Source organism: Symphalangus syndactylus, chromosome 13 (assembly GCF_028878055.3).
Source record: "Symphalangus syndactylus isolate Jambi chromosome 13, NHGRI_mSymSyn1-v2.1_pri, whole genome shotgun sequence".
Classification (NCBI taxonomy): Eukaryota; Metazoa; Chordata; class Mammalia; order Primates; family Hylobatidae; genus Symphalangus; species Symphalangus syndactylus.
In genome coordinates, this window is record NC_072435.2 from 56,540,550 (window position 1) to 56,558,010 (window position 17,461).

A 17,461-nucleotide genomic window follows, 5' to 3' on the forward strand; every position below is an offset into this window, starting at 1 on the left:
GTAGGAATCCACTAAGGTAGGTAGATATACCAGCTTAACCAGCCATTTTTCTTGCTTAGGTGGGTTTTTTTTCCTTCACTTTCCATTGTTGTAGATAACCCTGTAATAAACATCTGTGTGCAGATAACCTCTACTGTATTTAAGGTTACTCACATAAAACAAACCACCACACAGTAAATTCTTTTTTTCTTTATCTTTTTTATTTGAGATGGAGTCTCGCTCTGTCACCCAGGCTGGAGTGTGGTGGCGCAATCTCAGTGCACTGCCACCTCCACTTCCCAGGTTCAAGTGATTCTCCTGCCTCAGCTTCCCGAGTAGCTGGGACTACAGGTGCCTGCCACCATGCCTGGCTAATTTTTGTATTTTTAGTAGACACGGGGTTTCACCACATTGGCCAGGCTGGTCTTGAACTCTTGACCTCAAGTGATCCGCCCACCTCAGCCTCAAAAAGTGCTGGGATTACAGGCGTGAGCCACTGTGTCCGGCCCATACAGTAAATTCTTAAGTCAAATGGTGTGAACATTTTGTGTCTACATACATACTGCACAAAATCATTTCTCCAAGCTATAAATACGTGGTAATAATTTTCTAAAACTTGCCAAAACAACTTAAAACCCACTGTCTAAATTTGCATTTGTTACTGAGACTGAATGTTTTTCCATATACTTGTGTTCAGGTCCCTTGTCTGTTTTACTTCTCGTATGTCCATTCCAATTTGGTTCCTCCTTTTTTTTTTTTTTTTTTTTTTTTTTTTTTTTTGAGATGGAGTCTCGCTGTGTCCCCCAGGCTGGAGTGCAGTGGCTCCATCTCGGCTCACTGCAAGCTCCACCTCCCAGGTTCACACGATTCTCCTGCCTCAGCCTCCCGAGTAGCTGGGACTACAGGCGCCCGCCACCATGCCAGCTAATTTTTTGTATTTTTAGTAGAGACGGGGTTTCACCATGTTGGCCAGGATGGTCTCGATCTGCTGGCTTCGTGATGTGCCCGTCTCGGCCTCCCAAAGTGCTGGGATTACAGGCGTGAGTCACCGCACCCAGCCTGTTTTTTCATTTTTTTCTTGTTTTGTTTTTTGGGGTTTTTTTTTTGAGACAGGGTCTCACTCTGTCATCCAGGCTGGAGTGAAGTGACAAGATTATAGCTTACTGCAACTTTGACCTCCTGGGCTCAAGTGATCCTCCTGCCTCAGCCTCCCAAGCAGCTGGGACTACAAGTGAGCAACACCATGCCAGGATGATTTTTGTATTTTTTTGTAGAGATGGGGGTCTCACTTCGTTGCCCAGGCTGGTCTCAAACTCCTGATCTCAAGCAGTCCCCCCACCTCAGCCTCTCAAAGTGCTGGGATTACAGGTGTGAACCACCACACTTGGCTTCCATTCCAATTTGAAATTACTAAAATTAACCTACTAAAATTAAAATCCTGACTTTGCTTTTACTATAAATGTTTTTTCTGTTCTATTAATATTATTTTGCTTATATAAATTTCTTAAACATAGAAGTGATTAAAAAGGTTTTTTTACCTTCTAAATTCTTGGTGTAAAAGCAAATAGCAGTCATATCCCTGAAGAGGTGTGATGAGACTGGATATTGGATTTCATAGTCTTATTTGTGTGTCTATACAGTACAGTCCTTCATTCAATAGGAATTTTAGTGTATGACTTAGGCAAGGCTCAAAGCTGATTTCTAATACTGCTAATCAATACAGCACTGAATGCTTTCCTTCCCCTTTGAGCTGTGGGACAGACTTTATTAAAGATTCGGTATGCTTGTAGAAACACCAGGTTCACCTCAGAGCATTCCTGGGCAACTCTGTATCACTCAACTAGTCCTACACTGTTCTTGCTACTTTATCTATACGTTTTAAAATATGACAGGGCTGGGCACAATGGCTTTTTATTGCATCAATTGAGGAGTAGCTGTTGGGATGTTCGTGGTTAAAATATAATTTCTGGGCTCTGACTGGGTTGCTTTTTAGTCTCTTGTTTTTAGGGTTTGGCAAGGGTAGGTTTACCTAGGTTGATGGAAAAGTCAGAGATGGGGTGGTTGCGGATTTAATCGGAAATAGTTCTTGAAATTGAGTGTACATGTGTGCATGAGCATAGCTCACACCTATAATCCCAGCACTTTGGGAGGCCAAGGAGAGAGGATCTCTTGAAACCAGAAGTTCAAGCCCAGCCTGGGTAACATCAGGAAACCCTGTCTCTACAAAATAAAAATAAAAATTAGCCTGGGCTGGGCACAGTGGTTCACGCCTGTCATCCCAGCACTTTGGGAGGTCAAGGTGGGCAGATTGCTTGAGGCCAGGAGTTTGAGATCAGCCTGGCCAACATGGTGAAACCCTGTCTCTACTAAAAATACAAAAATTAGCCAGGTGTAGTGGCGCACAACTGTAGTCCCGGCTACTCTAGAGGCTGAGGCAAGAGAATTGCCTCCCAAAGGAGGCAAAGGTTGCAGTGAGCCGAGATCATGCCACTGCACTCCACCCTGAGTGACAGAGCAAGACTCTGGCTCAAAAATAAATAAATAAATAAAAATAAATAAATAAATAAATTAGCCAAGCACGGTAGCAAGCATCTGTGGTACCAGCTTCTTGGGAGGCTAAGGCAGGAGAATCACTTGACCCCAGGAAGAGGAGGTTGCAGTGAGCCATGATTGTGCCATTGCACTCCAGCCTGTGCAACAGAATGAGATCCTGTGTCAAAACAAAACAAACCCCGCCCCACCCAAAAACATAAAATACAATGGGGATAGTCCAGCACTCCTGTGGGTCAGACCACCTCCTCTGATGGTCTTACGTGATTATTTTTTCCACTGAATTTTAGAACCATTTACTCATCTTTAGTTTTTATTCAGCCAAAGTATAATGCTTACCAGGAAAAAAAAAAAAGGTTAAATTCAACTATCTCAAAATGGTAGCAATACTTTTTGGCCAAAACAAAAATAAAAACAAGCCCTAGAAGGAAATACATTAAGTATTTATATAATACTACAGTAGGAAGGGTTTTACTAAATTTACAATTATTAGAGAAAATGTAAAGAAAAAATGGATAGATTTTACTACATATAAAATACAGAATATTTAGTATATCAAAAAAGTCTACACAGGCCGGGCATAGTGGCTCACACTTGTAATCCCAGCACTTTGGGAGGCCAAGGTGGGCACATCACCAGAGGTCAGGAGTTACAGAACGGCCAACATGGCGAAATCTCATCTCTACTAAAAATACAAAAATTAGCCAGGAAAGGTGGCATGTGCCTGTAATCCCAGCTACTCGGGAGACTGAGGCAGGAGAATAGCTCGAATCCAGGAGGCGGAGGTTGCAGTGAGCCAGGATTGCACCACTGCCCTCCAGCCTGGGCAACAGAGTGAGACTCTGTCTCAAAAAAAAGTCAACCCAACACAAAGGTGAATATACATGACAATTAAAAAGGCAAATGTGGCCGGGCGTGGTGGCTCACGTTTGTAATCCCAGCGCTTTGGGAGGCCGAGGCGGGTGGATCACCTGAGGTCGGGAGTTCAAGACCAGCCTGACCAACATGGAGAAACCTCGTCTCTACTAAAAATACAAAAATTGGCCAGGTGTGGTGGCATGTGCCTGTAGTTCCAGCTACTCGGGAGACTGAGGCAGGAGAATGGCTTGAACCCAGGAGGTGGTAGTTGCAGTGAGCCAAGATCGTGCCATTGTGCTCCAGTCTGGGCAACAAGAGCAAAACTCTGTCTCAAAACAAAACAAAACAAACAAACAAAAAAACCGGACAAACGTGATCATGGATCCCTACTCCCATCCCTGCCCCATGCACCCTGAGAGACCTCCAGTGTCTTCCCACCACTCCAAAGGCAGACACCAACCCTCTAAACAGGACACCAAAGGCACTCCCAGCCTGGCCCCTGCCCACTCCTCCAGCCCCATCTTGCATCCCAAACATCCTCCTTCCACTGCCACCTGCGTCACACTCCCTCGTCTCTGTCTGGAAAGCTCATCCCAGCCCCACAAAGATCATGCCCAGCCCTTGAGCTGTTACTAGATGATTCCTGTACATCCTAAGCTCTCCCCTCGACCCTCTCTTCCTCAGGAGGAAACCTTCCTCACCCCCTAGCCCTGTGTCAGCTCAAACCCAGGACAAGCAACAAATGAAAAGATGACAAAGAAAAAAGGCTAAATTGCAGCTGCCAAGAAGATCAAATTAATGTGAATGTCCAGAGATACACGTGAGAGGTAAGGAGGGACCACTCTCACTGTTCAGGTTGCTGCACAAAGAAACTTACTAAGGGTTGGAAGCAGTGCTGAATTCATTAGCTCTGTGCTGCTGTGAAAATGGCCAGGACCCACACAAGTCAAAATCTAACAAGATCCACTATGGAGGAAATCCAGATCGCAGAGCAATTAGGTCGCTGGACAGTGTCCGTTTGACATTGGTGATGAAAACCCAGCGACTAAGACTCTAGTCATAAATACGTGCACGAGCACCCACGCACCCACACAGGTACACATGCACACATGTACTCATGCACACACACACGTAGAGACCAGGCTGAGCTGCCTCTCTTCCACCCTCAGAGGATGCAGAGGTGGCGATCTGGTACCTACCGAGGCCTCAGCTCTGAGGTGGTGGCATAGGGCTCGATGAAGCTGGCCTGTTCAACACTGCTCACATCACTCTCAGACCGGGATCTCTGGCGAGGCTGAGGAATAGCAACCGTCTGCCCAGTCAATGTTGTCGCCAGAATGGCTGCTGCCAGAGCAGATCTGCGGACAAAAACATCCCATAGAGACGGTGAGACATGAACATTCCAGGTGAAGCCTGAACAAGATACACGAACTGATCAAGGCTTACCTTCTGCTGGACAGTGTCGACTGAGCATTTACTCTGTACCCATCGTCTACCACAGGCCATCAGACAATCTCATTTGATTCTCACACAACTGTATGACTACATATTATTGTCATCCCATTTTCCATAGAAATTAAATGACTTGTAAAGATGACCTAGCCAATAGGAGGTAGAACAGGACCTCTAATCCAGGCAGACACAAAAGCCTACATTCAAGTAGTTTTCTTATTAGAATGGAAGATCAGAATGGAAAAAGAAAACGAGATACAGAAAGACTAAAAGATTTAAAAGGGAACTTTAAAAATACTTGCAAATTACTCAGGAATATTTTACAGGAAAGTTAGAGTAAACAGATTTACCCTCCTGCCTAAAAAAGTAAAACAAGGCCAGGCGCGGTGGCTCATGCCTGTAATCCCAGCACTTTGGGAGGCTGAGGTGGGTGGATCACGAGGTCAGGAGATCGAGACCAGCCTGGCTAACACGGTGAAACCTCATCTCTACTAAAAATACAAAAAAATTAGCCAGGTGTGGTGGCGTGCACCTGTAATCCCAGCTACTCAGGAGGCTGAGGCAGGATAATTGGTTGAACCCGGGAGGTGGAGGTTACTATGAGCCTAGATTGCACCACTGCACTCCAACTTGGGCAACAGAGCAAGACTCCATCTCTAAAAAACAAAAATAGTAAAACAAAACAAAAGACCACCGTCCCAGCTTGCTGCCTAGAAAAATTTCCAGGTCACAGCACAGGGAGGAGGAATGGGTGGAGCCAGGCAGACTCCCTGAGTTGTAGAGATGGAGCTGAGAGAATGTGTAGGATAGAGTGCCGGAAAGGAGACAACTGCCCAGAGAGAATGAGGAGATCTGCAGAAGGTCCCCCAGTTTCAGCGCAATACAGTGCAGCACACAAGTGTGAGGAAATTACCCGACAGTGGAGGAAGAACCATTCACCAGGATCAGAGGAGCGGGTGCTTACACACAGCCCAAGATGGCAGCTGCTCCCACCAGGAAGACTGGAGAAACCACAAGACGCTGGGTGCAGCACTCAGAAAGGTCTGGCCTCGGTACTGGGGAATAATTAGCCCTGGCTGAGCACTGCTTCACACCCCACCTAACAAATCATATAAGAAAGACCTGGCCAGGTGCAGTGGTTCACATCTGTAATCCCAGCACTTTGGGAGGCTGAGGCGGGCGGATCACAAGGTCAAGAGATGGAGACCATCCTGGCCAATATGGTGAAACCCCGTTTCTACTAAAAATACAAAAATTAGCTGGGCGTGGTGGCACACACCTGTAGTCCCAGCTACTGGGGAGGCTAAGGCAGGAGAATTGCTTGAACCCAGGAGGCGGAGGTTGCAGTGAGCCGAGATCATGTCACTATACTCCAGCCTGGTGACAAGGCAAGACTCTGTCTCAAAAAAAAAAATAAGACCCAAAAGACCTGTTTCGAAGAAATTGAACTGCATCCCAGAACAAAGGTCAAGATGTTTTAAGGAATACAAAACTATCCAGCACTCAAGGTAAAATTCACAACAAGACCTTATATCCACTTAGATAAGCAGGCATGCAAAAAGACAGCAAACCATAACCTATAATGAAGACAACCATCAACTGAAACCCACTAAGAACTGAAGACATATGTTAGAATTGGCAGAAAAGCACATTCAGATAGTTATTACACCTGTATTTCATATAATCAAAAAGCCAAGTAGAGACATGGACAATTACAAAAAGATCCGAACTTCATGAGATAAAAATGACAACATCAGAGATAGAAAGTATACTGGATGGGATTAACAGATTATATGTTGCAGAAGATCAGTAAAATTAAAGGCAAAAACAACCGAAAACAACCAAAATGAAATGGAGATAGAAAAAAAATTTTTTTAAAGAGCATCAATCAGATGTGGGATAAAAACCACCATTTTTTATATTTTGGTTTTGGGGCTTTTTTTTTGAGATGATCTCACTCTGTTGCCCAGGCTGGAGTGCAGTGGCGCAATCACAGCTCAGTATAGCCTCAACCTCCTGGGCTCAAGTGATCCTCCCATCTCAGTCTCTTGAATAGCTGGGACTATAGGCACACGCCACCACACTTGGCTAATTTTTATATTTTTTGGAGAGATGGGGTCTCGATATGTTCTCCACGCTGGTCTGGAACTCCTGGGCTCAAGTAATCCTCCTGCCTCAGGCCCCCAAGGTGTTGGGATTATAGGCATGAGCCACCACACCCACCTGCTGTTTTGTTTTAAATTACTACATTTTGGTGCAATTGTTACACAGCAATAAATAACTAATAGCCTTATCATCAAATGGTGCTGGAAAAATCAAATCTCCATATGCAAAAAAAAAAAAAATCATGGATCTATACCTTACACACTGATATGGTCTGGCTCTGTGCCGTTACCCAAATCTCCTCTCAAATTGTAATCCCCACGTGTCAAAGGGGGAAAGTGATTGGATTATGGGGGCGGTTTCCCCCATCCTGTTCTTGTGATAGTGAGCTCTCACAAGAGCGGATGGTTTTACAAATGGTAGTTTCCTCTGAGCTCTCACATGCTCGCTGTCTCTCATCTGCCACCATGTAAGACGTGCCTGCTTCCCCTTCCGCCGTGGTTGTTAGTTTCCTGAGGATTCCCCAGCCATGCAGAACTGTGAGTCAATTTAATCTCCTTTGCTTATAAATTACCACATCTCAGGTAGTATCTTTACAGCAGTGTGAGAACGGACTAATACACACACCATTTACAAACATTAACTCTAAATGGATTATAGACCTAACTGTAAAGCCTAAAACCATAACACTTCTAGAAGAAAATATAAGAGAAAACCTTTGTGACCTTGGGTTAGGTAAATATTTCTTCAATATGAGATACTGAAAGCATGATCCATAAAAGAAAAAACTGTAAGCTGGACTTCATAAAAATTAATAACTTCTGCTCTTTGAAAGGCACTGTTTAAGAGAATGAAAAGACAAGCCATAGATAGAGAGAAAAGACTTGCAAATCACATATTTGATAAAAGACTTGTATTGATACTATATAACGAACCCTCAGGACACAATAATGGAAAACAAGCCGGGGCTGTGATGTCTCCAGGAAACCCACAGTCTTCACCCAGGTCTCTGCTTATGTCTCCTGGACGAAAAATGTCATTGTCTCCAACTGAACATGATCCTGAGTCCAATGGCCTTCCCAAGATGGTTCTTAGATCTGCAACAGGACTTGTGACCAACAAGGAATGTCCAATTTTTATAAATGGGCAAAAGATGTGAACAGATGCTTCACTAAAAAAGATATAAAGATGACAAATAAACACATGAAAAAAACGCTCAATACCATTAGCCATTAGAGAAATGCAAAATAAGGCCGGGCGCGGTGGCTCACGCCTATAATCTCAGCACTTTGGGAGGCCAAGGCGGGTGGATCACTTAAGGTCAGGAGTTTGAGATCAGCCTGGCCAACATGGCGAAACCCCATCTCTACTAAAAATACAAAAATTAGCCGGGTGTGGTGGTGCATGCCTGCAATCCCAGCTACTCAGGAGGCTGAAGCATGAGAATCTCTTGAATCCAGGAGGCAAAGGTTGAAGTGAGCTGAAATCGTTCCACTGCACTCCAGCCTGGGTGACAGAATGAGACTCTGATCAAAAATAACAGACTCCACCTCAAAAACAAAAAAAACAATAAACAAAAAAAACACAATGAAATACTAGTACACACTCATGAAATGTCCAAAATTTAAAAAACTGACCAAGACAACCCCTTGAGCTCTTTTATTCTAAACTGGGCCTATGAGAATGGCTTCCACAAAGGAGGGCAACAAGAAGGGTTGTTCTGTCATCAACAAGGTTGTGACCAGAAAGCACACTATCAGCACTCATGAGCACACCTATGGAGTGTGCTTTAAGATACTGCCCCTGGCATACACAAAGAGATCTGGAAATTTCCCATGAAAGAGCTAGGAACTCCAGATGTGTGCATTGACGCCGGGCTCAACAAAGCTGTCTCAGACAAAGGAGTAAGGAATATCCCTCACCCTATCTGTGTACCACTCTCCAGAAAGCATAATGAAGATGAAGATTGATCAAACAAGCTCTGTACATTGGTTAGCTATGCAACTGTCACCACTTTCAAAAAACTACAGTCAATGTGGATGAAAACTAACCACTAACTGTCCAAGTTATAAAAGACCACACACACACACATACACACATGCACTCACACACATGCACATGAACATATACACACACACACACACACGCGCACGCACGCGCACGCGCACCAAACCAAGTGTTGGTGAGAATATGAAGCAACTGGACTCATATACGGTTGGTGGGAACATAAATGGGACAATGACCTTGGAAAACAGTTTGACAGTTTCTTAATAAATTAAATACCCGCCTAGTATAAGCCCCAGCTATAGATATTTACCCAAGAGAAATGAAAGTATATATCCAAACATTTGTGTATACATTTTTTTTTTTTTTTGAGATTTGAGTCTCGCTTTGTTGCCCAGGCTGGAGTGCAGTGGTGCGACCTTGGCTCACTGCAACCTCTGCCTCTGGGTTCAGGCAATTCTCGTGCCTCAGCCTCCCCAGTAGCTGGGACTACAGGAGTGCACCACCACACCCAGCTAATTTTTGTATTTTTAGTGGAGATAGGTTTTCACCACATTGACCAGGCTGGTCTCAAACTACTGAGCTCAGGTGATCCGCCCACCTTAGCCTCTCAAATTGCTGGGATTATAGGCGTGAGCCACCACACTTAGCCAGTGTGTAAATGTTTACAGCAGCCTTATTCTAGTAACCAAAAATTAGAAACAAACCAAATATCCATCAACAGGCAAATGAATAAACAAACTGTGGCATATTCACATAATGAAATACTACTCAGTAAGGAAAAGGATGAATTATTGACTTTCAGAACATGTGTGAATCAGAATAATCATGCTGAGTGAAAGAAGGCAGTGTATTTTATGTAATTCCACTTATATAAAATTCTAGAAAATACAAACAAATCCCTAGTGCAAGAAAGGAGATGAGAGGTTGCCTGGGCATGAACAGGAGCATGAAAGGTGGCAGAGAGGGGCAGGGGGAAGGAATTACAAAGGAGCATGAGGACTTGTCAGAATGATAGATGTATTTATTATCTTTTTTTCTTTTTCAGGAGCTACCCTATTATCTTTTTAAAAAAATTTTTTTTAGAGGCAGGGCCTCACTCACAACAGCCTCACTGTTGCTCAGGCTGCAGTGCAGTGACTCGATCATAGCTCACTGCAGCCTTGACCTCTTGGGCCCAAGTGATTCTCCAGCCTTAGCCTCCCGAGTATCTGGGATTGCAGGCATGTACCATCACGCTCAGATAATTTATTTTCTTTTAATTTTTGCCATAGATAAGGTTTTGCTATGTTGCCCAGGCTGATCTTGAACTCCTGGGCACAAGCAATCCTCCTGCCTCAGCCTCCCAGGATCAGTTTACCCTAGGAGTTCAAGACCAACTTGGGCAACATAGTGAGACCTCCATCTCTGCAGAAAATTTAAGAAATTAGCCAGGCATGGTGGCGTGCACCTGTAGTCCCAGCTACTCAGGGGGCTGAGAGAGGAGGATCGCTTGATGCTAGGGGGTTGAGGCTGCACTGAGCCAGGTTTGCACCAATGCACTCCAGTCTGGGCAACAGAATGAGACCATGTCTCAAAAAAGACTTTTTGTTTTGGCCAGGCACAGTGGCTCACATCTGTAATGCCAGGCACTTTGGGAGGCAGAGGCAGGTGGATTGCTTGAGCCCAGGAGTTCAGCCTGGGCAACATGGTAAAACCCTATCTCTGCAAAAAATAGAAAAATTAGCTGGGCATGGTGATACGTGCCTGTAGTCCCAGCTATCCAGGGGGCTGAGATGGGAGGACTGATTGAGCCTGGGAGGCGGAGGCTGCAGTGAGCCATGATTGCATCACTGCACTCGAGCCTGGGCAACAGAGCAAGATCCTGCCTTGAAAAAAAAGATAGGCCGGGCGCGGTGGCTCACGCTTGTAATCCCAGCACTTTGGGAGGCCAAGGCGGGCGGATCACAAGGTCAGGAGATCGAGACCACGGTGAAACCCCGTCTCTACTAAAAATACAAAAAATTAGCCGGGCGTGGTGGCGGGCGCCTGTAGTCCCAGCTACTCGGAGAGGCTGAGGCAGGAGAATGGCGTGAACCCGGGAGGCGGAGCTTGCAGTGAGCCGAGATTGCGCCACTGCACTCCAGCCTGGGCGACAGAGCGAGACTCCATCTCAAAAAAAAAAAAAAAAAAAAGAAAAAAAAGATTAATTTTTTAAAAAAAGAAAATTGGCTGGGTGCAGTGGTTGATGCCTGTAATCCTAGCACTTTCAGAGGCTGAGGCAGGTGGATTAAGAAAGAGGTCAGGAGTTTGAGACCAGTCTGGCCAACATGGTGAAGCCCCATCTCTACTAAAAATACAAAAATCAGCCGGGTGTGGTGGCATGTGCCTGTAATCCCAGCTACTCCAGAGGCTGAGGCAGGAGAATTGCTTGAACCTGGGAGGTGGAGGTTGCAGTGAGCCAAGATTGTGCCACTGCACTCCAGCCTGGGCAACAGAGCAAGACTCTGTCTTGAAGGAAAAAAAAAAAAAGAAAGAAAATTATGTGTATAGGCCGGGCGCGGTGGCTCACGCTTGTAATCCCAGCACTTTGGGAGGCCGAGGCGGGCGGATCACGAGGTCAGGAGATCTAGACCACGGTGAAACCCCGTCTCCCTCCCTCCCTTCCTTTTCTTTCTTTCTTTCTTTCTTTCTTTTTTTCCCTCTGTGGCCCAGGCTGCAATCTCCTCGGCTCGCTGCTGCCCCGCACGGCGGACTGCCTGAGACTGCCGGCGCGCGCTACCACCGCTGCCTGCTTTTTCTCCTTTGGCTGCGGGAGCGGTTTCGCCATCTTGGCCACGCTGGTCTCCAGCTCCTGACCCCGAGTGCTCTGCCCGCCTCGGCCTCCCGAGGTGCTGGGACTGCAGACGGAGTCTCGCTCACTCCGTGCTCGGTGTTGCCCGGGCTGGAGTGCGGTGGCGTGGTCTTGGCTCGCGGCAGCCTCTGCCTCCCAGCCGCCTGCCTTGGCCTACCAGGGTGCTGGGATTGCAGCCCCTGCCCGGCCGACGCCCCGTCTGGGAGGTGGGGAGCGTCTCTGCTCGGCCGCCCCTCTGCCCGGCCTCCCCATCTGGGAAGTGAGGAGCGCCTCTGCCCGGCCACCCATCGTCTGGGAAGTGAGGAGCGCCTCTGCTCGGCCGCCCCGTCTGGGAAGTGAGGAGGGCCTCTGCCCGGCCGCCCCGTCTGGGAAGTGAGCAGCGCCTCTGCCCGGCCGCCCCGTCCGGGAAGAAGTGAGGAGCGCCTCTGCCCGGCCGCCCCGTCCGGGAAGAAGTGAGGAGCGCCTCTGCCCGGCCGCCCCGTCCGGGAAGAAGTGAGGAGCGCCTCTGCCCGGCCGCCCCGTCCGGGAAGAAGTGAGGAGCGCCTCTGCCCGGCTGCCCCGTCTGGGAAGAAGTGAGGAGCGTCTCTGCCTGGCCGCCCGGTCTGGGAAGTGAGGAGTGCCTCTGCCCGGCCGCCCCGTCTGGGATGTGGGGAGCGCCTCTGCCCGACCGCCCCGTCTGGGAGGTCTACCACGGAGGCCAGAAGCAATGTGGGGGCTGGACGTGGTGGCTCACGCCTGTGGTCCCGGCACTCTGGGGGGCCAGGCCGAGTTGATCACTTCAGGCTAGGAGTTCAAGACCAGTCTGGCCAACATGGCGAAACATATGGAAAATACAACAGACAAACCAACCAACCAACTCAGTGACAACAAAACAGGTCTACCCTGGCGTCATACTCTAATTTTTTCTATTTTCCTCCCTTTCTGATCCTTTATCCCACTTTTTCTTCCTCTTCCTTCTCCTTCTTCTTCGTCAAATAGAGGATTGAGTTATTATCACTGAAAAAAAAAAAAAAAAAGAAACCCCGTCTCTACTAAAAATACAAAAAAAAATTAGCCGGGCGTGGTGGCGGGCGCCTGTAGTCCCAGCTACACGGAGAGGCTGAGGCAGGAGAATGGCGTGAACCTGAGAGGCGGAGCTTGCAGTGAGCCGAGATTGCGCCACTGCACTCCAGCCTGGGCGACAGAGAGAGACTCCGTCTCAAAAAAAAAAAAAGGAAAATTATGTGTATAAATCAAAATTCCCTGTTAACCTGAATACTTGGGCTTTAATGCTTTACATTTTTTTAAAAAAATACTCATTGCATTCAATCATGAAATGTGAGAAGTTCATGCACCTGAAAGGGATAGACCTCAAGTCAGTCCATTATCCTCAGGGACACCATATTAAGTGCATCATTATGGAATCGTGGCAAACATTTTGAAGGACATGATTCTAACCACCCTACTTGTACTTTTCTGGGCAGTTTGAGCAGTTCCAGGATCCAGTACTTGGAGGCTGAGCACAGGGGTGACCTCAGTGCCTGCTCATCTGATACTCACCTTGGTCTCTCTGGAGACGGGTTGGGGCTGCGGGGAGGAGGTGTGCGTGGCACAGCTGCCTTCGGAGCAATGCTGGCTGCAGGTAAAAGGCCATGGATGATGTGTTTCTGCACAAATGAAATCCAACAGAAGTCACTGGGTTGGGTCACTGAATCACCTGAGTCTTGTCACCACTCCCCCTGGGCCTGCAAGGGGACACCTGCACTGGCCACCCATGGATCCAAACCCATCAGAAGCCCACTCCTCCCCTGCCATCCCCAGTCGCCATCAGGCCAGACAAGTGCACACAGCCAAGGAGCATCATGACAGCTGCTCATTTGGGGCCCTCTTGTCCTTCCCCCCTCAGAGCTTCCCTGGCTGTCCCCAAGAGTCACTCTCTAGCTCTTCCATGTGTCCCACAGCACTCCTCCAGTGATGTCTCATGTGGCTCCCCCTGCAGAGCAGGGCGACTTCCTGAGAAGCAAGTGACATCCTTATCGTTTTTCGCTTTGTTTTGTTTTTGAGATGGGGTCTTGCTCTGTTGCCCAGAGTGGAGTGCAGTCGTACGATCATAGCTCACCGCAGCCTCAAACTCCCGCTTCAGCCACACGAGTAGATGGGACTACAGATGTTCACCACCATGCCTAGGTAACTTTTGTATTTTTTTGTAGAGACAGGATCTCACTACATTGCCTAGACTGGTCTCGAACTTCTGGCTTCAAGTGATCCTCTCACCTCAGCCTCCCAAAGTGTTGGGATTACAGGTGCGAGTGCCGCACCTGGCCCACTGTCTTATCTTTATCAATCCTGGAACTCTAGCATTGAGCACATTGCCTCACACCTCATAGGGGCTTAATATAAGCTTTTAGGTGGCTTATCTCCAAGATGAGAGTAATTAAAACTAGCTCCTATACACAATGAAAGTCAGAGAGCTCCGCTTTAGGTAACTGTAACTGGGAGTCTCTGAGACGTTTCTGGGTCTAGTCCAATCATTTTCTTGGCACGAGCCATTCATTCACACCTACTAGAGGCAGAACACCATGACAGCAATGAAGAAACCTTGTCTTCATACCCAAAGTGGTGAGAAGGGAGGAAAAACACCCAAATAATTATTACAGAACATAGAATTATGGAATGAGCCGGGAGAAAGGCTCTCACTAAAAATGAAAAAAAAAAAAAAAAAAAAAGAGCATCAGTGAGATGTGGGATAAAAACACTATTGTTTTCTATTTGAAGCCAGTAATTAGCACAAAGTGCTGGGGCAGGCAGGGAGGGAAGATTTCTCCAGATCTGGGGCCAGCCTGGGAATTTCAAATGCTTTCCCTTGAGAAAATCACACAGGCGTTTAAACTGGGCTTTCAGAGATGCCCACTGGTCCCATTTGGAAATGTGACGGAACAGCATTCTAGGAAGAGGGAACAGCATGAACAAAGGAATGGAGCAAGACATTGGTTGCAGTGCTCGGAAATCATAAGTACGGTTCTCCGTTTTGCTGGAATAGAGGCATCTGCGAGGGTGGGGCTCAGGGGCATGGTGGGGACAATTCCCATGGGAAGGGCTTCCAGAGCAGATGGAGGAAATCCCGAGGCCTAGTGAGGAACACCCACTGACAGTGGCCCCAGGAATGTTAGGTAGTGGTCAGCACGAGACACAAGGCTGGGAAGGGTGGCACAGAGTGGGGACATCTTTTAGGAGTGAGGGATGGGCACACCTTCCAGTCATCTCCTACAGCCCCCACCACCGACTTGCACAGCCACCCACAGGAGCAGAAGCTCCAAGCAGTCTCTACCCAATACCCCCACTCTGTTTACCTCTGTGTGGTGCCTGCCACCCTGCATCTGTCAAGTGATTTCACAGTTTCCATGTTTCCTCCCTGCCCCCCTCCACCACCTGCTACACGACAAGAAAGGGTTTTTGTTTGTTTGCTTGTTTTGGAGACAGAGTCTTGTCTGTCACCCAGGCTGGAGTGTGGTGGCACGATCTTGGCTCACTGCAACCTCCACCTCCTGGGTTCAAGCTATTTTCATGCCTCAGCCTCCCAAGCAGCTAGGACCACAGGCATGTGCCACCATGCCTAGCTAATTTTTGTATTTTGGTAGGGACGGGGTTTTACCATGTTGGCCAGGGTGGTCTCAAACTCCTGACCTCAGGCAATCTGCCTGTCTCGGCCTCCCAAAGTGCTGGGATTACATGTGTGAACCACTGCACCTGGCCAGAAAAGGTTTTCTTAACCTTTGAATCCCAAGGGCTGGCATCCAGCAGGTCCTCCAAAAAGGCTGCATAATATTTTTTTTTTTTTAAAGAGTGAATCCCCCATTGCACACTAAACATGTCTCATACCATCACAATCATTTCCTAACTATGGTCCCCTCATCAATCCTGTCTCCACTGGGCATAAAAACCCTCACGGGCAGCACCACTCTCTCAACGGCAGGCAAATGTCCAGCATGTCATATCAGGCTGATATAGGTTGGTTCCTACCAAGTATTATGGGATTTTTGGGGTGTCGATTTTTCTGGCCGGAATCTCTGTGGCCACAGTGCGTTTGCCTGAGTTCTTGTCCTGCATCCAGGAAGAACGAGGTATGCAGACAAGTAAAGGGTGAAGAAGAGTTTTATTTAGTGTTAGAAGAGCTCAGAGGAGTGGGTAGCTCCTCTCTGGAGACAGATTGTCCCATGAGCTCAAGTGTTCAGCTCTCAACAGAGAGGAGGCCCTGGAGAGAGTGGCTTCTCTCCGCAGGCAAGTCATTCCAATGTCTCTGCAGGTCTCTGAAGCTCTCAGCAGAGTGTAGCTCCTCTCTGCTGGCAGGTGGTCTCTGTAGCTTTCAGCAGAGAAGGTACTCCTCTCTGCAGCCCGTCACCCCACCATCTCCAGCTATCAGCAGAGAGGGTACTCCTCTCTGCAGCTGGTCATCCTGTCCCCTCGTCTCTACCCTCTCCGTCCTCTGGCCATTCTCTGTGCTGCTCTGGCTGAGCCCAGGGTTTTTATGGACCTCAGAGGGGAGGAAGTGCATGCTGATTGGGCCATGGGCAGGCCCAGAAGAGGCTCCACGAGTTTCCACTCTGGTCAGAGGGACTGGCAGCCCAGCCCCCAGCCTTCAGGCCCTCCCTGGCCTGAGGGTGGGGCCTTACTGGGGACCCTGCCCCCTTCCTCCTGCTGCCATTCACGGCCCCAGGGCTTGGCTCCGACCCCCGTCCAAGATTAGAGCAGTTGCTGGAGTGGAGAGAGGCCAGGCAGTGGAAGCAGACACCCCTGAGCCTGCAGGGATGGAAGGTGAAGGGGGCTGTCCTTCCTGGGGTGGCCGACGACGGTGCAGGCTGCAGAGATGCCCTGGTCCTGTGCCTGGGAGGGCAGCCACAGCTGCCCCTGGGAGCTCCCATCCCGCCAACTTGGAAGAGGCAGGGCTCCCGCTTGTCCCCGGCTCCTGCCTGTCGCCGGCTCCTGCCTGCGCGCGGCTGCAGCTGCATCTGGAAGGGCAAATTCTGCCTGTTCCCGGCTCCCCCAAGAGCACAGAGAGGCTCGGATCCACAGCTGCAGTTTGGGTGGCTGTAGCCCTGCCCAAGAGGGTGGGGCTCCTGCCTGCTCCGTAGAGCAGAAGGCCTGGGTCTGCAGCAGCGGTTTGCGACTCCAGTCCCAACTCACAAGGGGCGGGGCTTCCACCGGCTCCATGAAGTGTGCAGCCCTAGCCACACAGCGTGATGGCAGCAGCCACTGCCATCACAAGAACCCAAATTCATTTCTTGCTTCCCCTCCTCTTCCTGGGCAGAGTCCCTGTGCTTCAGCACTCAGCGTGGGCTTCCATTTCCCAAACAGCAAATAATTCATTCTTTTTTAGGCCTTGGTATTTGCTGTCTTCTGCACCCAGAATTCTTTCCTTACTCCCTGTCAGGCCCAGGCCAACTCTCCAGGCTGACGTCGCTGCCCTTCTGGTACACACGTCAACAGCAGTTCTTGTTTTACCATTGTGTACAGAATTATTTATGGGCTTGTCTATCCTACAGACCGTGTGGCCATAAGCTGTCAGTTGTGGGTATCAGCACACAGCAGGAACTCATTAATGTTTGGGGCTTTAAATAAAAACTCAGGCCAGGTGCAGTGGCTCACACCTGTAATCCCAACACTCTGGAGGCCAAGGTGAGAGGATTGCTTGAGCCAAGGTTTAAG

At 48.3% G+C, this 17,461-nt stretch overlaps 1 protein-coding gene across 3 annotated transcripts in view; it reads right to left on the reverse strand.

The window, feature by feature from the left end:
- The window catches only part of CEP89 (centrosomal protein 89), a 102,577-nt gene that overhangs the window by 83,581 nt on the left and 1,535 nt on the right, over nt 1–17,461 (reverse strand). For all 3 annotated transcript variants that reach the window (XM_055237103.2, XM_055237105.2, XM_055237107.2), the window contains exons 2-3: nt 13,319–13,425; nt 4,587–4,745 (exon numbers count right to left, since the gene is read on the reverse strand). In XM_055237103.2, the coding sequence (XP_055093078.1) occupies nt 4,587–4,745; nt 13,319–13,425 (266 nt within the window). The remainder of the gene's footprint in view (nt 1–4,586; nt 4,746–13,318; nt 13,426–17,461) is intronic.